General features: G+C 38.9%; 1 protein-coding gene across 12 annotated transcripts in view; it reads left to right on the top strand.

Annotated features, from left to right (window-relative positions):
• The window catches only part of SLC10A7 (solute carrier family 10 member 7), a 162,752-nt gene that overhangs the window by 24,246 nt on the left and 114,282 nt on the right, over nucleotides 1–24,224 (top strand). For all 12 annotated transcript variants that reach the window (XR_003960140.4, XR_012055763.1, XM_072928708.1 and 9 more), the window contains one exon: nucleotides 22,309–22,347. Coding sequence is in view for 10 of the 12 variants with exons in the window: in XM_072928708.1 (XP_072784809.1) it covers nucleotides 22,309–22,347 (39 nt within the window). In the remaining 2 variants the exon portion in view is untranslated. The remainder of the gene's footprint in view (nucleotides 1–22,308; nucleotides 22,348–24,224) is intronic.

Raw genomic sequence — 24,224 nt, 5'->3', positions numbered from 1 at the left:
AAGTGGGGTCCTTATGCAAAAGTGTGCAGCTGATATAAATACCAAGTAGGTGCAAAAATAGTGGAGTACTGCAATTTTTTCCACTGTATTCTCATGCTAAATACTGTATTTTTGAAAATATGGTCTTTATTTCAAATAACTGAAACTGTCTGTAATTTTAAAACAGAGAAGTAAAAACAAGTATCAGGATTGTTTATGCTATAAATGGTTCTAAAGGTGGAGCTTTATTTATGGGCTAAGTTTATGTCATTATCTTGAAGTTAGAGTAATTGTACTTATCTCTAGGAAGCGTGGTCCTCATCACTAAGCTTTCCCTCTACTATCTCCTTATGCAGATATTAGAGAACTGTAAAGTCATTTTATTAGCTGACAAACTGCTTAATTACAAGATAAGAGGCAGAGCTTTGCTCAGTGGAGGAAATGTGTAGTTCTTCCATCTACATTCAGAAGCTTATTTCCTCCAGCTTTCATTGGAGGCAAAGGCAGTCTCCAAAAACCCAGGAGAATTTAATCAAAGTGGTTTATGGATGTTTCCTCCTGGGTTTGTTGATACAGACAGAAATTAAATGCAGAAATAAAATACCTAAACCATGAAGAAGAACACAGTGTGCATGTAGTCAGCAGTGAACTATAGAGCTGTACTGTTAAATGCCCTGGATTGGGAAAGAGGAAAGAACATGTACCAGTTATATAGACACCTTTCAAATATGTAGGTTGAATCCTAGTTAGGATTTAGTACCTGGAGGGGATTAATGGTTCTGCAGTGAATCAATGCTTGAACTATATGCTATTTAAAATATTACTCATTGTACATTTTTTGGTCTAGACTAAGTTCTTGGAGGAGTTCTTGTCCAGAATGGCTTTGCCTCTCTCTGTTCCAGTGTAGTGACAGAAAAATGGGAAGTATTCCATTCAATTTCCAAATTAGGAGAAGTGGATTTTGTTTGAAGACCTTTTGTCTTTGGAGTTTGTTTTACTATTTGATTTGCTTTTGTATAGACATCTTGGCATTCCTGTCTTGCTACAGTGCTTTCTGCTTCTAGCTGTGGAGCTTTTGGAGAAGGGCTGCGGGGAGCTTTATTCACTATTAGAAAACCTCACTGAAGAGCCGTAATTTCATGATAGTGCCAGGCAGCATTAGCTACCAATGTTTGGATACCCACAGAACATAAATCAATACTTAGAGTCATCAGAGGAGTATTTATGGTCTGGAGCATTTGCTCATTTGCTGTTGGAGCCCTGGTGATGGCATATGGTCTTGCAAATAAGGCTGTAGTACCTATGTCTAGGCTGTAACTGCAGTATTTAACACAGCCTTACAAAAATGTGCCTTTAGGCACTGTGAGAAATCTTCATTAGAACATGTATATCGTTTGAGTTTTACAGTATTTGATATGTGAGTATTTGAATTCGTGTGAGATTTCTTTGCTTTTTGACTGCGTTTTTCTGCCTGTTTTTGAGAAGTACATAATGTGGTTCTTTGTGGAGTTTTGTTTATCGTTGATTTGAAAAGAATAGAGAGAAAGGCAAGTGTGGGGGATGCACCATTTGAGTTCTATGGCTGGTGAAGTTGGAAGGTATTAGGCATCTACAGTGCATAAAATACCAAAATTAAAATTCTGCCTAGTTTGCCCTCCTTTTTTTGTTACTTGTATTGATGCCAGCTCACCAATAAAGTCACATGCTTTTTAAAAACATATTAGTTTGACCTTGTTCTGCCTTACAGCACTTTTCTTGTTACACTGCAGTCTGGATTGTTCTGCAGTAGACAATGTATTGATAAGTACAATGCAAGTTTTTACTGTGATGATATGGACTTTTTTATGACTTTTTGTTTCTGTTGTGTGAAGCATCATAGCTACTTGCAAGATACAGCAGTCACAGAAGTCATCAATTAAACTCTAACAGGCTGATATCATAGCAAAGCTTTTAAGACAAACATTTGTTCAGCATGTGTTTCATAGAGCATAAAATCCAGTTTATGTTGTCCTGGTGCTGCCAGTATTTTAAAATTTAATTATTTGGACTAATCCACATTCACTCTAACAACATACCATGCTTGCAGAGGAGAATTTGCTTAGTCCCTATTCAGAAAGAAATATCTTAGCATCTTTCTGAATATCTTACAATGATGCTGAATTTTTCAGGAGTTAATTTATTGTTGATAGGATGCAGCTAAAGCCAGTGGTGCCCAGGTTCTTTTCTTATTGGTCCAACTGTTACAGTACATTAAGAGACTGCTTAAATACTTTGGGGTAATTTTTGTGTTGTTTGTCCCACTGGGAGGGGAACGTTTTGGCTGGAAGGAAGCAGGATAGCTGTGGTGTGAGAAATGAGGAAATAAAGAGAGTAGGATGCTCTGTAACAGCAGGATCACCACTAAAGCACATGATTTTCAAACTGCTTCTGTCTGTAGCACTTGCTGAAGGTTTTCTTTGGGAGCTGGTATAATATGATAGATTATTCAGAGGCTTTTCCATAGCTTTGTTCTCAACACTGAAAATATCCTGAAATGAGGCAAAGTTAAATCATATGGGCCTGTCTTTTGAAAAGCATTAGAATCTGCCTTTATTTCCTGTCCATTCTTTTTAGCTTGCTCTTTCCAATCCAAGGGGAACAAAAAGGTGTGGTGGCTGATTTGAAATGAAAGGACACCTACAAATAAATGAATTCTCGCTGTTATATGCCACCCCTGGATTTTAAAAGCAATGCCAATAGAAGTACAGGGCTCAGATAATGTCCATAGTTATGGGCATGTTTAATTGCTTTCAAAAAAAACACATGTGAGAGTTCTGTTTATTGCAGGTCTAAGTGCTCTGGTTCCTTGTGTTGCTGAGTGCAGGCAGTAAGAGAGCACTGGGAACACTTGGGATGTAGGAGCTCTGCAGTAGGAATAGGAAAAGAGCGCTCTGCAGGGATCCCTGCAGCTCTTGTCCAGCTGCCAGCGGCACATCTGGTGTGACCTACAGAGATTTGGGCAAAGTGGGAGTCTGGACTAGAGGTCATGGCAAAACCCAAAGCCCAGGTAGCCTCTGATGGTGAGAAAGCCTGTTCTTGGACTTAAACCTTCCTTTGGCCTTGGACTTAAATCTTCCTTTGTCCATGTTTTCTGCCCATTTGACCCCTGTGGGCTCTGTGCATCATGAACTGCTCAGTGTCTAAGCCCAGAACAGCCAGTCGAGCACTCAGCTGGATCTGTTGCAATTGTCAGAGAGTCATTCTTCTGGGATAACACTGCTGGCAGCTAAAACCTATGAATGACTCAAAAATGGAGTGTTTGAGGTGTTGGAGTATTTTTTAATAGGTTTGAAATACATTGTATGATCATGCAGCATGTGTTGATCTTTCAATAAAATCTTCATTAAATCCACCCATTCCTTACAGGATTTTTTTTTTTTAACTTCTGTTTGCCTGTGTCACATGTTCTTGCTTGGATTATCATTCATTAGCTTCTCCAAAGAGATTAACAGTTCCTTAAAACAGGGTCATGTGCATTCTGGTGTTCTGTGTGAAAGTGGTGCTGGAGAGCAGAGAAGCCCTGGGATCCCTATAGAAATTTGCAGGCAATTTTGATACTCTAGTCCACTCAAAAAATCTGCTGATACCATAATGTTTTTTCCCTTGCCAGGACCCTCCTTGCCTGGTGTCATTTCTTGGACTCTCCTGGGATGAGATTAGTCTAAAACAACAAAGTAGCCAGATGTCTGGTTCTGAGAGAGTCCCAGAGGCAAGAGTATAGTAGGCAACAGTAATCGCTGGGGGCTGAAGATCAAAGATACCTGAGAATTACTTATGGGCACATACTATGTGTCATTCCCATTATTAACAGTCTGAGAAAATTTGTATCCCTAATTAACCCTTTTGTTGGTTAAATTTTCTTGCCAGTACAGTCCTGTCTGAAAGAACTATTTGCTCTTTTTTATACCACTACATGGTAGTTAAAGAAAAAAGAAAAAAAAAAAAAAAGGTAAATAAAGTATTCTCATAATAGGAAATTTATGTAACTCATTCAGATGTTTTTTGTCATGGTCGTTTGTAAATGTCAGAAGTGAGAGTGATTTCTCTTTGTTTACTATGCCATCCTTTGGGCTTGGGTCATTACTATCCAGAACTGTGTAAATAATGATACTTAATCAGGATTGCGATTTTAGCTTATTGCTTTCTAATAATCTAAAATGAATTGGTATCTAATTCCAGGGATGGGATGTCTGCATATCATTGCTTTCCCCCTTATTGGTATTTCTAATTAAATGCTAATTAATTTTTTTAGTGATCAACACTTGTTTGTATTATATATTCTGAAATAATAAATTCAGACTATAAGTGCTGACTCTGAATTCTTGTAGTGCTTTAGGAATAAGTGAATCCTAGAGAGAGAGAAAAGAGAGAGGAAAACCTGATTGTGGCCTTCTGTGCTTCTCTTTTTTTATCCTCAGGTGAAAACAGCAAGGTTGTGAGTTGAATATCTATTTTACTAAGTAATAACATTCTCTGTTATTGTAGAATTGAAGACTGAGCAATTTTCCCTGACTTTTGGATAATAATATATAGTTATCAGAGATACCTGTTGTTTGTTCTGATCACTACAATTCCACTATCTTTAACATTATACAATATTTTGTGTGGCAAATACTGTATGTGCACGTTTGAGTGTGAGTTTCTGGTTACACTAAGTGTGTGTGGTTTAAGGTCTATATTGCAAGTGTTTAACAATTCTAACAGACAATTTTGAGCAGTAAGTGAAGAAAAGATCCCTGGGGTGCTTTAAAGGGTTGAATTGATTTTTCTGTTTCAGTCTTGACAGTCTTACTTCAAAACATTTTATTTGAGCAAGAAACCCCAAAAGTTGACCTGTCTGAATGCCTGTTGTGGTTTTTTGTACTTCCACTTCTGTCACAGGTGGTGTTTTCCAGCACAGCCATGGCTGCTGCTCCACTGTCCCCATTCCTGTTCATCTGCACACCCAAAGCTTTGTTCAAAGCAAAGCGCTATCGAAAGAAATGTGAGGGAAAAGCTTTCCTGTGAGCCAGGGTTGTTTAATCTGTGGCTACCAGCAGGTGTAGCCAATCATTATCTGAAAATTTCATTGAAGTTCATAATATGAACAGGATGGAGACAGGTACTGTACTTCTCGGAGCTGCACAGGAGTGGTTTGGAGTAAGTAGCTGTTTTCATAAGGATGCTGGCACCCTGGATTTTGGGTCATTTGTTGCCATTCATATGCCATAATCCAGGCACAAGCACTGTGACTGCCTTGCAGCTGCCTGCTGCTCAAAAGATTCTGCCTGGCTATCCTAACATAAAAAATGAGGTCTTCATAACACTTCAGTTCTGTTTTGCGCAACCCTTGTGGGTTGCTTTTTTCTTACTTTTCCTTCTCTGTTGTTCCTTTGGGAGGCATTGTAGCAGTTTTTTTTTTTTTTTTTTTTTTTTTTGTTTGTTTTTTCCCTGCACTGCTCTGTTGAAGGTTACAGTCAGAACTGGAATAGGCAAAATCCAGGAGTCCATGAAGTCGTGTCTCTGAAGGCCAGTCAGCATGACTTCCCTTTGAGTTACCTCACACAGGCAGCAGGGTGCTTCCCAGGAAGGTAGAATCCCTACGTGAGGTTTTGGGGAGAGCTCTACTGGATGGATTTGGACATACCAGAAACAGAATTCCTTTCACTTCATCCTCTTTTGTTATCTGCCTGGCAGTCTTGGAAGCCATTCCACTACAGCTGACAAACAAGAATGGGACACAGCAAATACTAGATGAGTTTACAGAAGTAGAGGTACAGCCACCTTCCTGTGTTTTCAAGCTGGTAAAATTTATATATTTTGATCACTAGTGCCACCTTACCAGTTTAAGTAAAAAATGACTGGATCTGAGGTGATGTGGGAGATTCCAATGCAGTGCAGGAGCAGAGCAAAGCACTGCAGAACTACTTCTCCCTGACATGCCAGCAACTTTTTATGTTGAGTGCTGGAATTATGAGTCACTAGTTGTTATTAAACAAGTACTTGGAGTTTGGCACTGGTGCAATTACTGATATCTTCTGCAAGTAGATTGTCCCCACTTTCTTGTTCATGTGGCACATTTCTGTACCAGGAAACATCATGAGGACCTGTAAACCAGTTCTTTATTTGGATTTACAGAAAATTTGCTTTAGAGCAATGCAGATCCCTGAGTGGACTCAGAAACAGGTGTAAATACCTTGCACAAATGTATTGGACTTGTGTGGCAATGCCAGGGTGCTACAGGGTGTAGTCTGTGAGAAGCTGCTGGAAGTGTCTCCTACACCCAATGAAGCCAATGCCAGCTGGCTCCAAGGTGGACCAGCCAAGGCCCATCAGCAGGTGCTTGCTGGTTGTGCCTCTGGGATTACGTTGTTAAGAAGGGCCAGAAGTCACTACACAACAGCAGTTAGGAGAGAGGAGTGAGAATATGTGAGAGGAGCAGCCCTGCAGATACCCAGGCCAGTGAAGAAGAGGGGCAGGAGGTGCTCCAGGTGCCAGAGCTGAGGTTCCCCTGCAGCCCGTGGTGCAGCTGTGGTGAGGCAGCTGCAGCCCATGCAGGACCATGGCCATGGAGAGATCAACCTGCAGCCCATGGAGACACCCACATGGGAGCAGGCGGATGCCTGAAGGAAGATGTGACTCTGGGGCAAGGCTGCACTGGAGCAGGCTCCTGGCAAGACTTTCAGATCCATGGAGAAAGGAGCCTGTGCTGGAGCAGGTTTGCTGGCAGGACTTGTGACTCTTTGAGGGACCCATCCTGGAGCAGCCTTTTTCTGAAGGACTGCACCCATGGAAAAGGACCCATGCTGGGGCAGTTTGTGAAGAACTGCAGCCTGTGAGAAGGACTCATGTTGGAGACCCCGTGCCAGAGCAGGGGAGAAGAGTGTGAGGAGGCAGAGGCAGTGTGTGATGAACTGGCTATAAGCCCTGTTTCTCATCACCCTGCACCTCTGGTGGGGAAGAGGTAGAGAATTTGGGAGTCAAGTTAAGCCTGGAAAGAAAGGAGGGGTGAGGGGAAGGTGTTTTTAGGATTTTATTTTATTTCTTGTTTTCGTACTCTGATTTGATAGGGAAAAAAATATTTCTTCCTAAAGTCAGGGTTGTTTTGCTTGTGACAGTAAATGGGTGAGCAATCTCCCCCTGTCCTGATATCAGTCCACCAGTATTGTGTTATATTTTTCTCTCCCCTGTCCTACTGAAGAGGAGAGTGATAAAGTGGCTTTGGTAGGACCCTGGCATCTAGCCAAGGTCAACCCACCACAACAAACTGAATAAATTTGAGTACATTAAGGTGTTACATTGCGTATTAATGAATACTGCTTCATTCTGGGTGCTTCTATTACCGGACAGTCTGTGAATTTGAAATAACTTTTGTGAAGAAAAAAACATAGGAAGTAAAGACACAGCTCCCTAGAAATCTGTGGGAACAGTGTTCTCTGATTCTGCTGGGTATCTAGGGAGAACAGGGATGCCCTGCTGGCACAGCTATGTAGGGATGAAAACAATTGTGTCACCAATGTGCTCCTGTCTGGTATTTAAGAATAAAGCCATAGGAGCTATGAAAGAGGAAGGGCTCTAGAAGCAGTCAGCAAGAGTGAGTGTTGTAAAAGAAAAGAAAATTAAGGTTGAATTGAAGGGAAAATTATGCAGAAAATTAAACCACAACATCTGCATGGTACTAGTAGTTTGTTACTTCAAGGGAATATGTAGGTGTTTTATAGTTATGTCATCAAATGAAATGTATTTGTATATATTTTGCTCCATACTGCAGTTGTTATATTTAGTGGTTTTGGGGCTGTTTACTGTTTTAAACAGCCCATGACAACCCAAGCTGAATGAGAAACTTAAGACAGAGTTTCCCTTTTTACTTACCTGAGCCATTATAACCTTGGGGTGTGTAAAATCAAATTAAAAAAATAACATATTTATGTAATTGAGGCAGGGATATGATCTAAAGCTCATGTAACGAGATAAATAGGAAAATCTTTGTCTCCATTCACAAGTTTATTTCCAGTCTCATGTTCCATTCACAACGCTGGAATTTATAGGAAAAATGAGGAATGTAACTAACATGGCAACTTTTTGAAAGGTGTCTGCACATGGCAACATGTGAGTAATCACAAGCAAAAGCTGCTTGGTGACTTGATTATACTCAAATTCTCGTAGAGAATTCTTGCTGTAGAATATCCAGTTTTCCTGCATGTCAACAACAACAGCTTGCTGTTACTTTAGTTTGTGGAGCTTTTGATTTCTAATGTGGAGAAGAAAGGAAATTAATTAGAACAAACACCAGAAAGCTGCGAGTGTTCTTATGATCTCTTGTAATTAAAAATGTCAGCTCCTTTTCCTCGGTTTTGGATGAGCAAAGTCATCAACGTTTAGAGGTGTTGAAGGAGAAAAGCTGTAGTGAATTTTCCAAGTGCTATTTCGGTTTTATACCAACAATGATGGGAACTGGCTTGTGTGGCAGAAGAGGTGATGGAAGGATCAGAAGCTGGTTGACAAAGCCCTTGCTCTCTAAATTGCAGATCCTAAACATCTAAATCAAGTCACAGTAATATATGAGCTTGTGGCTATAGAAGAAGTCTCCTGACTATATAAAGTACTTAGCAAAACCCTGGGTTATCCTGGTGTTTTATTGGTGACCATGTGACCCAGCATAAATTCAAGGCAAAGGGCTGTTTTAACTGTGCCCCCTTCCCAGCTCAGAGGGGTGTGCTGCTAACAAGTTATGGCTGTGATGGCAGAAAAGAATGTCTGTGTTGGGAAAATTAATTGCTTGTAAGCAAATGTTTTTAAAATGTGACATGGTTTTAATAATGTATGCTTTTTGTTAGTGTTATGTATTCGAGGAATAGTAATAGACAGAGCTTGCCTAAGGATTGCTTTCTAAAATATTTAAATTATATAGCTAATGTTGTTTTCCATGGTCTTTCTCTGACATCCATTGTGACATGGATTACTGTGCTTAACACTTCTTTGTACTGATAATATAACAACCAAGCATTTAAAATAAAATGCACATTTGCTGCTGAATGTTTCCTTCTTTGAGAGGGCTAGATTAATGAAAATTAATGAGGTTAGGGAAATTTTGCTTCACAAGTGATCAAGTAAATTGGGCTTTGCACAGTCTGCAAAATGTTATTTTAACAAGACTGTATTACATTTCTGTTGTGCCTTCCATTGTTAAGGATAATTAGAGAATATGTATGTTTTAATGAGAATAAAAGTTATGTTAGAACCAAAAGCTTTTCCCCTAGTAGTCTCTGAGGTTGTCTTGTATAATATGAGGAAAACATTGGTTTTTACTGGCAAGTGTGTTTATTTTTCTTTTTGTTAAGTACTTTGTACAAGCAGCATGTATACTGTAAATAAAGGGTTTTAACAGAATTACACTGAAATACACTGCATAATACATTTATTTAAGGACTTTTTTTAAGGGCTTGATAGAGGGTATGTGCAAATAAATATTCTGAGTTGTAGTTTGCTATCGAAAGCATTTGAAATGTGGGAATATTTTTTAGGTGTTAAGAAATGTTAGTTGGCAAGAGTAGTACTATTCTGAGTCTTCTTAAAATTGGACATTTTCATAGGTTTTGTGCCTGAAATCAGCATCACAGAGATTCTTGGGGATATCTAGTATGTGTGTTTGTACACTGAAATTTTGTTATGGGCTCTGCTCCTTAATCAGTGGCTGTGGGGTGGCAGGCCTTGTACCAAAGATTGTGAAATAACTTTACTGCTGAAAATCCTCCAGCATTCCAAACCCCAGCAAGAACAAGCGAGCCCACCCTAAACTGGTTTCCTTGGATGGCAGGGCACAGAAATAACAAAGGCATGTCCCTTTGGTTTTTCCTGCTCTTTCTTTCGGGGAAGAATCCAGAGGCTAGGTAGGGCTGAAAGTTGCACCTGGAGAGCAGTGCTTTGTGTTTGAATTCTTGTTCCAAGGTCTGGATCCTGCTGGCAGCAGCAGGAGGTCCTGTTCCAATCCCTAGAATTTCCAGAAATAAAAAGGCAGGGAGCAAGTCAGCTGGAAACCGCAGGACAAGGTGCATTCGAATGGAGTGAATAAGGACGTGCAGCAGGCACGTTGAGGCGTGGAAATGTGTCTTTTGTGGGAAGGGAATTGGGATGGGGGCTTGGCAGGAGCTGCGTCGGCCGAGGTGGGGGCGGCTGCCACAGGTTGACGGGCAGGTGATCCGGCGCAGGAGGGCTGCCTAATATGCTGTGTGCCCTCAGGGCCTGGGGGAGCGCAGTTGGATTATTATGTTAATGCCTGAGCCTGCTGCCCTCTTCCTATCCCAGCTGGGCTCCCCGTTGTTAGGAACTGCTTTGCTCTGACAATGGAGTAATATACTCCATGATTGAAAGGGCAAAGGGGCTCGCAAGGAAAGAGAGCAGGCCTGCACAGACATGTAAATGAAGGGGGGAAGGCTGTAGGAGGGTTTGCGTGTAGGTGTGGGTAGGAAGTTTATTAGGAAATGAGTAATATAAATCTGCTAATTGAATTGTTATTTACAAGTCCCATTCCCTGATTTGTTTCTTTGTGGGTTACCCCCCCTAATGCTGATGTACAGTGAATTCGAAGTGCTTACCAAAGCAGGCACTTAGGTTGATTTATTTGGAACTGAGGCGCTATAATACACTGGTACCAGTGTACAGTGCTGACAATGGTGTATTTTTCAGGACTTTGATTACTGTTTCATGCTCTGCCACTCTATTGCTACACTACAGCTTATAGTGGTGATACGATTCTTTTATGTATTGTAGATAAGTATATCACTCTGCATTTTGTTGATACTTTGATAGTAGGATATAGATACAGATTACAGGAATACATTTGTTATGGTGTTAGAGCAAATTGAACTTTGATTCAACGAGATGGTGACGATGTGATATTTTTCTGAGGTCTTTCCTGCAGTACAATTGACTAAACAGTGACTGGGTTTTAGAATGAATGTGTGTGAGGGATGAAAATGTGTTCCACAGACAGATGTGGCGGGGGGGCTTGGTGTTTGTTTGGTTGGCTTTTTTTCCCTTGTGATGTTACGGCCTTGATGTACTGAGTCTTTTCTGCCTTTTATCAAGCTTCTATCAGTGGCAAACTGTGATTCAAAATACCAGTCAGGTGGGATTTCTAACATCCTTATTTGTCTGTTTTGCATCCCAAAGTGCTGATCACTGACTAACTGAAGAAATTGGTGTTCCCTAAATTGAACTTTTGAAAGTGAAAGCTATTTTTACAAAATGCAGCTAGTGTGTCAGATATGAAGCTTGATAGATAAGGCGCACTGCTCATGGAGCTGGTACTGGGTGTTTGTCAAAGATGTGATTTCTGATTGCTCCTTGTGTATAAGGTGTCTTTTTCTACTCTTCACACATTTGGGTGTCCCAGTTCTGCTCCTTATCTTTGTGTTCACAGGTATTGCTGCTCTGCCTTGCCCTTAAGAAGGTGTCTGTTTTGGCATGGGTACCTCCTGCTGTGCAGCGAAATTGGCAGCTCACACTTCTGACCTGGCAGCTGTGAATGTTCTCCTTGCACACTGTTGTTCACTTATGCATCCTACGTTGCTGAAGTACTGTGTGGTGCAAAAGAACTCTGGATCTAGATTGCTTCTGCAGACCTAGTGCAGATACAGGATGTTCTGTGCATGACTGGGAATTTCTGTAGCCCTTGCCTCACTGGGTGCCCATGAATAACCATCACAGAACAGGCAGTAACATTCTGTGTCCTGCTGGAGCCTTTGTACTTAACACAAAATTATTGATTTCTTTATCGAAGTGTCCTTGGCGTTCTTTGTAGGCAAATCAGAATGTGTTGTACCTGTCTCTACAGCTTATGAGATAAGGTAAGAAGATAGTTTTCACCACAAAATAGTGAAAAATAGGAGCATTACTTTCTTGTTGGAGTGTATTTTTCAAAAATTTCCTTTTTGTTTTTCTTTCACATTGTATCTGCATGTAGTTCTTGAGTAACATCTTTGGGAATATGGAACTTGAGCTACATACAGTCTCAAATTTGGAATGTTTCCATTCTTGTGTTGTTCTTTTTTTTTTTTTTTCCTTCCTCCCCCCTGTTTATGCAATTTAGACTTGGCAGAAATACTTCCTGATCCTTTCAGGAAGATATTTGTAAATATTTTGTTCCAGGTCAGGTTAACTTGTCAGTTTTGCAAACAAATAATTTTCACGTGGTCCACATTTTTCAGGACAACTTAGGTGTTCCATGTTTCCATTTCTCATGGTAAACTGATCTCCCTGGCTGTGTCTTCCCAGTGCATTGTAAGAATTTGATAACAGTGGTGCATTGCGGATCAGCTGGAAAGCTTTGTGTGGCAACAGTCACAGAGGCCATCTTCCACCAGGCATGAGAGAAATTCAGCTGAAAGCAACAAAATAACAAAATGAAATTATTAAAACAGAAAATATCAAACATGGGGCCAAAAGCAGTGATTCTAAAGATAGGGGGACTGTAGGGTTAAAGCATATGTTTAAATACCTCAGTATTCCTTATCCTGCATGTTCCAGTTTTCAGCCACCTCTGGATGTCAATGAAAGATTGGTGAATGCTGTCACAAAGTGCATGTTGAGTCTGAATGGCAAGTTTTTAACTTTTTGCAGTAAAACAAACTCACAGCTATCACAGCTTTTGGTGATCCTCTGCTCTCCACAGAGCACGAGTAGAATTTTGTACATGAAACTTGTAGGTTTCGTTTTCTCTCCACCTTTTCTTTAGAGAAGTAGCAGTTTTATAGTAGTCTATATGACCCATTAGAGAGTCAAGTAAATTACTTTAAGGAAGTAATAAATCTTCAATTTAGTTGCTAATGAGTTGCTATGTATTTTGTTTATATGTTTACATAATAAATATATACATATACAAAGGAAAATTTTAAAGAACAGTTTCAGCACCTTTGTAGTTCATGATGGACTCATGCTATTTGCTGTGTAGTTGTGAAACTAAGTTTCTGACCTAGACTTGATTGGCATTTGAATATTAATCCTTGCACTGCATGGAAGACAAGCCCCTTCTACCTGCTTTGGAATAGAGGATGTAACAGTCCACTTGAAGAATGGGGGCAACCATCTGAGTAAATTTAAAGTTTTGGGCATGATTCAGAAGAAGGGTGGTGGTAAATACCAATGATGTAGTTAATTAGTTGTCAGAGAAAAGTAGCTTGGACCTTCAGTTCTTGCTGATCCACTGCTGAATTCCTTGGGCATATTTTGGGGATATGTGATATATAAAGATGCACATTTAGGCACTTTCTCACTCTGTGCATGTGTAAGTTGTAGTTATATGAATTGCTAATATAGAGGGTGAAAGTAGCTGAGCAGGCTTTCAAAACATGCAGTTGGATGCATCAAGATTGTTCCTTTTTGTCTTTCATGCAGTGGCTGTTATGTTGGTCAGTTGCTTATTGTATGCAACTTTTCCTCCTCTCTCTACCTTTGCCACAATATTGCAGTGTGCAGAGCTCTGGCTAGCTCATAAAAAGGGAATTTCCAGTACCATATAATACTGGCTTATACTAAAGCCTAACCTTTGGGCTAGGTTAAGGAAAAACAAATTGTTCTTCTTTGAAATATGGACATTTGTTGATGAGATGACAAATTCTAATACAAGCTCCAGAGCTCAGGATCTGTGCAGAGGGCCACACTTAATTTATATTTTACAAAGCTGCTGTTTCAGCCAGCCTCCCCATGCTCTGGCCTTCCTTGTACTACTGTTATGTTTCCTATCTCCTGGCATTACACAACTGCTAGTGAAGCTGTTGCCAGTGGTAGTAGTGACAGGGGCTCTCATAACAATTGCTGAGCTGGTTTTGAAGGCATAGCAGTTAAAATGTCTGGTTCTGCTACTAACTGCACAGAAAGCAATATGAGTGGGATATTTACAGAAAAATACTGGTGCAGGCACAGCCTTACAGTAAATGCAAAGGGCCCCTTTAAAAAGTGGCCTTGTGCTTTCATTTCACTTCAACAGGGAAGTAATACTCTTTGGAGTTGTGAGATGTATTGTTTAACTAGACCTCTAATCATGTTATGGATGATGTGTCTCCAGGAGAATCAGGGGACAAGACCTTTAAGTGTTTTTATCACATCTTAAGATCTCAGAAAATGTGAACTTAAATAAAACTATGTTCAGGAGGTTGTTATTGCTCTGTATCCTTTTGAGGATACCTTCCACAGTCTTTTATTTTTTTTTTAGAGAGAAAGTCTCTTACCGTTATGAAGTGTTTGGCCGTAAGAGAGGAACAAGTTGGCAGTACTTACTTACCACTCTTCAGCTGAACTTCCTTTATTAAATCATTGTTCAGCAATCTTTTTGTCCTGGTGTGAGACCCAGTGTCTTCACTGCTAAGGTGATAAACCTGAAGTTCCTAAGAAATGCATGATGTGCATATGGCATGTGGGTAATATTGATACCAGAGTGCCAGTAACTGGTTAAATTCTTAACTTTTTTCCCTCTAACCACATTTCATAGGGCAAATGTATGGCAGCTAAGGCTTGCACTTCACAATATGTGAGTACAAGAGAGAAGTTACCCTGGTTTTCCCTGATTAGGAAAATTATGGAAATGGGCTTTCCATTTGGGGAAAAATATATACAAAAAGTTTGGCTAGATGCCTTTCTAGGAACTCAGAGCTTTCTGGTGTGTCAGAGCCACATGAAGTTCCTGGAGAACTAAGGGAGATGCTGGAGCATAGTGTTTATGCACGTGTGTATTTGGTACGAGAAAGCCTGTGTTGTAATGAGCCTGTCAGCTTTAAATCACTGCTTGTGCCAATATTTACACTGGCACTGGGCAGTCATCTCAATGTTTGCATTTGCAGTTTTTAAGTAGAAGAGGAAAGAGAGAGAAACTGCCTGTTTATTCATGTAGGTATTCAAAAGTCCACTGTAACTGCTCAGGTTGCTGTCCTGCCAGGGTGTGTGACGTAGGAGCCAACAGCAGAAGGCACTGTATCTTATGAGAGTGATTTTGTGTTTTGAGCTGCAGCTGACAGGAGGATGGGAAAATTAAATTAGATTTTCAGGATACTGCTGGGCTTGGGGTATGACTGTCACACGAGACGAGGTGAGAGTATTGGTGGCTGTCTCTACTTGCAGCCCTTCTCATTGTTGAAAGGAAGAGGATCACAGTTGCTAGGAAGAGGAAGACTCCCTTAACCTTGGCAACCTGAAGGAATAGACAAGGCTCTGTGTGTTGCCTACATTTGTGTTTCTGAATATGGCCTAGATGGCTTTTCTTTCTGCTTTTCTTGTGAACATCGCACAAGTTTTGTTTGCCACACAGCCGCAGGATCATCTGGTGTGGGTAAATCTTTGCCATTTAGGATAAAGCAAATAAACTATGAACAAAGTTCATAGCATTGTACAACTGATGGCCTGGGCTAGTTAGGCACTGTGCACTGTTTATGAAGCCTCTCATCTCTTCTGTACCCGAGGAGACCAAATCTTGGTTGTGAAAATTGTGAAAATGGATATTCCAGCTCCTGACAGAGGTTCTTTCCTGGCTTCATTCATGTGATCTTTCTGATGACAGAAGTCTTTATTTTCATTGAGCTCAGTTATACAAGTAATCTCAAGTAAAGTGAGATACAGTAGTGTTGCTTTCCAACCTTTGCTAAACATGGATTTTTTGTTACTCATCTATATATTAGAATTGGTGGAAATTTGCAGAGTGACACATAAACATTCCTGAGACCTGAATGATTAATGTTTGCCATTTGAATTGTTAGCAAATGTTTACATTCTGATTTTACTCCCTAAAAAAAAACCCACTCCTGGTTTTTGGCTTTTCTTCACCTCCTCCTGCTTCTGAGTGAGAAATATGCTGGCACTCCAGAGCTCCCTTGAGTCATCCCAGTTGCTGTCAGTAGAGACAAGTTAGCAATTCTAACAAAAATAAAGTGAGCAGGGTAGTTTTCTTTATCTGCCTCAGTATTGCTAAAATTATTGGTGAAACAGAGAAATCCTTCAATGGGGAGAACAACATAACTTATTAAGTGTGTCCAAAAAGCTTTCCTTTTAACAGATGTATTTGTATTTGTAAATATTATTTACCAAAAGATGGTGATGGATATGAGGAACTACAAAAATTGGGGAATGAAAGACTGATTTTCAACAGAAACAACTTTGCTGGTAAGAGGCAGTAACTCTGCCAGCAGAGGCCCCAGTCTGTTTCTGTGTTCTGATTGTGGCAGAATGCTGTGCCTGCCTGAAGCAGCACCAACTTCTACCCAAGTGATGGCAACCTCTGGCAGCCTGGAACAGAGGGCTCAGTGCTGTGTTTTAGAGAGCATCATTCTGTGGATTATGTTCCCCTGCTGAAATGCAAACAAACAACAGATTAGTTATTCTGTTTTCATTTTCTGGTGCCTTTTCAGTGTTATTTCCATAGAACTGATGGTTATTGAAGATGGTTGCAATAAAACAATGTTTTCATGTTGTCAGCCCAGCTGTAGGGGCGGGTTGGGGATTAGGTGATATCTTTGCTATTTTTTCCCAGTCAGCAAATTGTGTTGGACCACAGGGGACATGTCAGTGGATAAATACATAATTCCCTCCATACTTCAGGGATTTTTTTGTTGGTATACTGGATGCTTCTTGGTTTGTAGGTGTGGTTTTTGTGTTTTTGTGTGTGTGTATTTGTGATTCTTTGGATTTATTTATTTTTTTTTTTTATAAGATCATAAGGTTGTGTACATTTCCATTCTATTAAAATAATTAGAGTAATTTGGTATTTTTATAAGAGACTTTTTGAACATCAGCACACTTTTTTGGGAAGATTTCTTTGGAATCAAAATTTAGTTGATATCAAAGTTTTGTGGGGTTTAGTTTATTTTGCGGAGGTTTTGTGTTTTTCGTATGTTGTGTGTTTGGTTGGTTGTTGGTTTGGAGGTTTTGTGCGCTTTTTGTTTTGTTGTAAATGTAGTACAGCTGTTTTGGTGTCCTATCACATATACAGCACATGGACTGGAGTCATGTGTGAGATGTATTCTCCAGCTTCTGTTGAATTCAGTATGGAGTGTACGTACATCAGAGTCAAATGTAGCCCCTATTTGTTTCCCACAAATGATGCTGGAGTGTTAAAAAAATGTGCTTTGCCTTGGAGGAGGCAACTGGGCTACTGGAGATTTGGTTGAGCAGTTAACACTGCCTCTTTCATGTTTGCCATGCTTGAGCAGGATTTTTATATGCATTTTAACAGTTATTTAAGAGTCCCCATATACTTAGAAAGGAATCTGAATATATGTGCCTTTTTTAAAGCTGCATCATAACTAGGTTATTCCATCAATAGAGAAGGACTGGGAGCTGCAGTTGGAACAATATGTAAAAATACAGCTTGTAAAAGATTTCCTTTATTAACTGTCATCATCCACAGAATATATGTTCAAATAAACGTTGTGTAATAACTAAATTTGAGATTAATAGGCCCCTTAAGAAACAGCGAAGTCATTCAGGATAGTCAGTGAAAAATAGCCTGTAAGACTGTAACATGCACATATTGTCCTGCTTACATGCTCTCTCTGGTGTCGTTCCCATTTATCAATGTCGGCAGGCTCTGTTCTCATTAAAACACTCTTGCACAAAAGCAACTTAATTTTCTTAAGAGAAGAGGACACCTGATTCAATTTAGTGCTCAAAACCAGGAACTTGAATATATATTTTTTTTTCCTGTCTGAACTCAGATGAATAGTTATGAACAGCCACACAGATTAAACCTTATTAGGTATATTTATATTCTGTTTGCAGTAACAGTGCTGTGGCAAATAGCTTTCTACAGAGATGTAACATCTTGTTATTGGAAACAGCAGTTAAGACATGAGCTGTGGTAATGCTTACATGAGATTTTATTTTTAAATAGGAGATGGAAGGAGTTGTTTAAAGGGACTCTACCAACTTATTCAAGTTACTTCTAACATCCTGCCTTCTTCCACTGTTTTGAGCTACACTGATCTTTTTGGGTAGATAAAATTTCCTTTTCTGATTTCCTTTTCTGTCCTGTTTGGTCAAATAATTTCCATCACTTTCTTCAGTTTTTCTCTCTCTTTTTTTTTTTTTTTTTTTGTTTTTTTTTTTTCCTTTCTTCTTTTGTGAAATAGGAGGCATGGTTGTATTAAATTTTGTAATAATAGTATAGATGCTGTAAAATGTTACACTACCATATTATGTTCTCTGTATTCTACTGCATAATCATGCTCTAGAATTGTGAGAGTCCTTGTCTCTTCCCAGTTACTTTCTGCTCTTCTGGGTTTTTCTTTCTTCTTTGCTGTGCCTTCTGTGTTAAATAGGATAATTAGCCTTGTTGCTGATGCTTGAGCTGTATATCCTACTAGTGTGTGGTACATCCCTCTAGTGCTCAAAGTTTAACTGCAGGAAATTGAAGACAGACACAGAACACTGTATGATGCCCAGGCTGCTTCCTTCCAGATGTTCTGGTGCTGTTTGGTTTCATTACTCTGCATCTGTGGCCTTGACCCTGGAATGTCCTTTCCTCAGAGCAGGGATGACTTGGGGCCAGCCAGACCCTGGTGTCCATAGCATGTGCTCTCCCACCTGTGGGGTGCCTGGGGGTAAGCGTAGGCTTAAATACCCCTTGGAAGGTTGTCTCCCTATAGGCTGCCAAATGGCACTCGAGAATCAAATGTTGTGGTATTGAAGCACTATACACATATTGGTGAGAAAATCTCTTGCTTTTTTCTCTGAGATCCATGTACAAAGCTGTGAGGCACTGCTCTTTCCCTGTGCTCTTCAGTAAAGTTTCGGGTCAGCTGTGCGTAGCAATTTCTTTGAAATACTGCTGATAATGATAAAATGTTGCTGTTCGACCCAGGTGTTCCAAATGTAGCCAGGGTGTCTTTTCCTGTTGTTTAATGTAGTCTGGCTACTTTATTATCAATACGATATCTGGTCTAATAAATTCCAAGATAGTTTAGCTTGCTACCAAAAACAAGGCAATGGAACAAAGTTCACAATGTGTTCTATATTTAATACTTGAATTCTCAACACACTTGCTTGATTTGCTGCCCAGTCACATGTACTTTAGTGCTATATGTACTGGGTGCTGTATTTGGATCCACACCTGGGGGTGAATGGTAGTGGCTTTGCCTTTTTCTTCCATCTTTTACCAGCCTTTGTTGCCAGGAGAACTGTCTTAGGTCTTGTTGCTGCCACTGTAGAAATCTAAGCAGTGTTCTCCATACATATATTCCAGGAAAAGGTGAGAGATGAAGGGTTGAAGCTTTGTGCTAGATTCTGGTATGAGAAGAAGAAACTTTCTGCCAAGTGCTGCCAGACTGGTGTCCTTCTGAGATGGCCTGGCCACTTGTCATTTAGAATTCTTCTTGGAAATGTAGACTCCCAGCATTCCCTCAAGGCCAGTGCCATGCAGAGTTGACTGAAATTGTACCTGCCCGATAATAAGTGAATTTGTTGTTTAATGGAGCTAATATGTACAATTGTTAACTCAAGTGATGCTGTCCATGCTCTTGCACTTGCCCAGTTAAGAGTCCTGGCAGTGACTTTCAGTCAGGCCTCTTGATGTAAACGTAGAAAATTTGTGTAGTTGTTGATTCTGCTGCTTTTGAATGTGGTCTGACCTTACATTTCAATACATAGCTGTGCACGTACCTTTTGAAAGGACCTCACCATGGATTTTGTAGAGGCCTCTCCCCTCATACTCATGGTAAATGCAATAAATGGTTTGCAAACACATGCAAATCTGAACTTGGAGTATTATAAAGACATCCAAATGTTCTTGTGTTTTATTGTTTCATTTAAGCTGGCTGCAAACAGTCTGATATCTGTTGAAGCACAAAAAGAGCGAACACTAAAAAAAGTGATGCAATAATAGTGACTAATAAATGTTTCAAATAGAAAATGAAGAGCCTGGCTGTACCATGTGTCAGCACTAATGTTTATTTGTATCATTCCTCTAAGGATTTCAGAGTGCTTTTTAAGGAATGAATTAATTTTGACAATGCCCTGTGAGGTGTGTATCCCTTTGATAGAAGGGAGTTGGAAGCACAAAAGTGTTTAAACTCTACAGGGTTATGCTACTAGGTATGTTTAATTACAAATTGGAGCAGTTAATTCAGTTTACTACTAGTTTGTTTAAACTGAACCAGAATCACAAATATAAGCCCCAGGTTTGCGAGTATGAGAAAAATTACTTCTAAATTTGTTTTCCAGGGGAAATGTTTCCAAAAAAACTGCAGATAGAGTAACTAACATATGTAAATCCTCCCTCACTGAGGCAGATAATCTGGATGATTGTATTTTAATATGCAGTCTTCCTGGCTTTTTTTTTTTTTCCCTCTTCTTTTGCCTGTAATGAATGTTTCATCATCTTCTCTGGATAATTTCTGACACTTCAGAGAAAGTGAGTTAAAAATTGTAAACTAGGGTACTCCAGAACTGGTTGTGAATTACGAGTTTTGCACATGACTGGCTAAACAACTGAAGCATAAAATTTGTCCAGGGTTGTTGTCTTAGTCCCTGTTACATGCTTGAGATTATTTAAAAAATACAAATATCCTCCTGATGGATCAGGAAGGAATAAAAGAAGTTTGATAATGGGAAAAATACCACCATCTAGTATATCTCCTTTACACCTTTCCAGATGCAGAATTTCTCCTGGAAGTGGAATTGCAGCCTGTTTTAAGTAAATAATGTGATATCTCTAGATGATCCCCAAATAAGGATTGGTAGCCATGTTCTAGGTTTGTGTGGATGAGTATAGTGTGTCTTTGTCTTGCTACATGAAAGTGTCAGTTGCACAGCTTCAAATACAAATAGAAAATCCTGATTTAATTCACACTTGTTGAAGTATTGTTTATACTACTCATGCTTCTTTTCAGCTATGATCTCTGGCAAGAGAAGCTGTTTGGACTTGTGCCTCCTTTTTTTTTTTTAATGTTCAAAAAAGAATTGCTGATGAGAAAGAGGTGTTAAAATATGTTACTGTAGTTTACAACTGTCAACTACAATGTTTTATTTAGCTGTATCTATTCAGATGCTCCCTCCACAGCATAGAGTGCCATATGCCATTGTCCCTGTTAGTGAGCAAGTCAGCAAAGGTTTCCCAGTTTGCATTTGTTTTTGTATTTGGGCCACTGAGGAGCTGTAGTCCAGTGCCATCTTTTATTGATAGGGCCATCAGAGGAGGAATCTAATGAAATTATCAAAGCTTTGAATTAATTATGAACTTGAATAAGAAAGCTAAGCTCTCTAGAGCCAAGGATCTCATTACCCATTCATTTTCATTGCATCCTCTTATGGAGCAGAAGGCAGGTTCAGCTACTGCTCCTACCCTGATTTTGGACTTTATTCAAACTTGCTCAACTCACTAACAGCCTCTTGTTATTAATCTGTGGCTGGAAGTGTCCAGGGTTATTAATTTGACTCTAGATCGGCACGTAAATGGTAGATTTCCCTCCTCCCTTTCCTCTTACCTTTGCTGTGTGGCTTTTCATCATCAGACTGGCTGCCATACAAGAGTTTCTGTTCTTTCTTGGTAATTGGGGAAAGCTATTCAAGACTCAAGTTTTAACTTCCTGGAATTTAATGAGTTAATATTAAGAAATAATATTGCTATCTTATATCTCCTGGATATTTAGGTAAGCACAAACACTTCTTAAGTCATTATCAAAAATGTTTATTTTCTTATTTTGAAAGACTATGGAGTGAACAGTAATGATATTTTGGCCTCAGAAGTATGGGGTCATTGTGGGATTTTGTTTTTTTTTTGGTTGGGTTTTTTGTTATTCCTATTTTAAATTTGTTTGTCAAGTTACAGGAAATTCTCTCAGCCAATACTTTATTATGGTGGACTATTAAAGTAGCTTATTTACCAGATTAATATTTCATTAAAATTTAAACAATTATATGAAAAGGCAGTATTTTAGTTAAATCAGGTAATGTTTATTTATGTTTATTTTAATTAATAGGGCAGTATATGAAAATGTTACTGGCAAATTAAAGCACAAGTAGTGAGACCAAGCTTCTGTGTAATATTCTTAGTTCTTGTGGATATTCTTCTTCAGTCTGTTGGCAAAAATTTTCTTCTCTTCCTGCTTTTGTCCATTTCAGTACATTATTTATGAATGCATAAATGAGAATGTATCAGTCTTCATAAGTTACAGGGGACTGACAATTTTTTAAGCAGTGGCTAACTAATGGTCTCTGTGTATGTGTGTATTTGGAGAATCTAATAGCTTGGTGGGTGGGGGAAGGACATTTTGCTCTTGCACTGTAGATATTGTACCATTGGTGATATTTATCCTTTTTTTTTCTCTCTAGGCAGCTGCTATATTTAATTCTGCTTTTGGAAGTTTTTTGGTAAGTAACACAGTATTTATAGCAAGTGCTTTAGTAGTCTTATTTTTAACAGTATCATTGGTGTGTTTGTATTTTTTCACATCATTGTTGGTGGAATTTTGCCATTCAGACAGAAAAAATCTGAATCATCTTTCAGTTTATGTCACCATAATATGCCCTTAAATATGGATATTGCAATTTCTTTTCTTTTTGTTAAACTCTTGAGAAAGGTAGTGAATAAATTGTCTTTGCTCATAGTAAATTAATAATGTGTAAACACATCTTAATTTTCTCCTTAGTGGGTTAACAGAATCTATTATTATGCAGATGTTTCAGACATGAGCATCAATATATTGATTTTTCTAATAAGGCCCATCAAATACTCATTATTTTCTATCAAGAGGCCATGGATTTTGAAAAGAAAACATGACCCAGCTGATCAGACAGTAGATGCTAATTTACTCAGTGACTTGTCATTTGTTTAGCATATTTTACTGTCAGTGAAGCCACTCGATGTCTCTGAGGAACACACTAAAATAGCTAGATATGGGAAAGCAATCCATCCAGCTGGAAATATAACTGTTTCTTTAAAAATCAAAAGCAGTATTTGTAGTCCTGATGGTCTACAAATATTTGGAAAGGTCAGGGTAAAGAACACTAAATATATTTATGAAGAAAGGAAGTATAGATTTCTTTTACTGATGTGTTTTTTAGAGAGATATTAATGAATGTTAAGAAAAAAAATATGTGTTGGCAAACTACTATGACTGATTGTTTATTTAGGCAGCTAATAATTGGATTTGTTCTTACTAAAATTTATGCATGCTTAGAGGTATGTGTTTGTGACGCCAGTCTTGTGTCCCAATTTTATACTGTGATGTACATAATGAATGATAAAAGAATTCAAATTACGAAATTGAAATCAAAACTGTGTGAGTACAAAATAACTTATTTTGTGAGTACAAAATAAATCACTTTTTATTAATTTTTTTTATGAAAAACTGGCTTTTAGAAGCTTAAGTATATGGAGAGAAATAAAGTTGCATGACATTTTGAAATTGTGTTGTGCTGCTGCATTTTTGAGGGACTAGGCTGAAGTTAGGAAGGTGGTTTTTTGGGGCATGGATGATGTCTCACATATTTAAAATATGACTTCGCAAGTACTTGTCCTTTTTGTTACCTGTATTCTGCTCCTTCCATGGGGCTGCCTCAAACTGTGGAAGTGTTGGAAAAGCTCTTTAAGTCTGTGTGTGTATGTGCATGATGTTTTCTCTTGTTGTTTGGCATAAGCTCCTGGTTTCCCTGCTGTCTCCAGCTTTCAGTTCAAGAGGTTTCTGTGAATACCCAAAGGCTCAGTTCAGCTGCCATTTGGAGATACTTTTTGGCTTCAAATAAGAATTTAAGCTCCCCTGCATATGACTACAATGCTGGCTCCTAATTAATCAACAGAGACATATTTTCAATTTCTAGTAGCTGTTTGCAGCTCTTTGAAGAAATCTGGGCTCAAGAAGCTTAGTTAGGTTTTGTTTGCATGTAATACTCCTGATTTTGGTTTTGGTCTTAGTTCATGATAATTGGAAAGTTCTGCTTGAATGTAATTCCTCATTTCACTTTTTGTTCCCTTCAGGTATTTTTGTAAATGTTGGAGCAGCATTGCAGTAAACATTATTCTTACTAAGTTCCCAGAAAAGACTTTTCAAAAATATTAAAGATCAGCTAGAATGAAACTATAGTACCAGCTGATTTTTTCTAATTACTGATTTTTTTTTTTTTTTTAAGAATAGCATGGTAAAGACACTGGTTATTATTAAATTACAAATATATTCCATACATTTAAACACTTGTTATAGTAATTCTACTTTGAAATCATGATTATATAGGGAATACATGTGTATGAC

This window comes from Taeniopygia guttata, chromosome 4, assembly GCF_048771995.1.
Source record: "Taeniopygia guttata chromosome 4, bTaeGut7.mat, whole genome shotgun sequence".
NCBI lineage: Eukaryota > Metazoa > Chordata > Aves > Passeriformes > Estrildidae > Taeniopygia > Taeniopygia guttata.
Note: the sequence above shows the minus strand (reverse complement) of the source record. Positions and strands in the feature narration are given on the sequence as shown.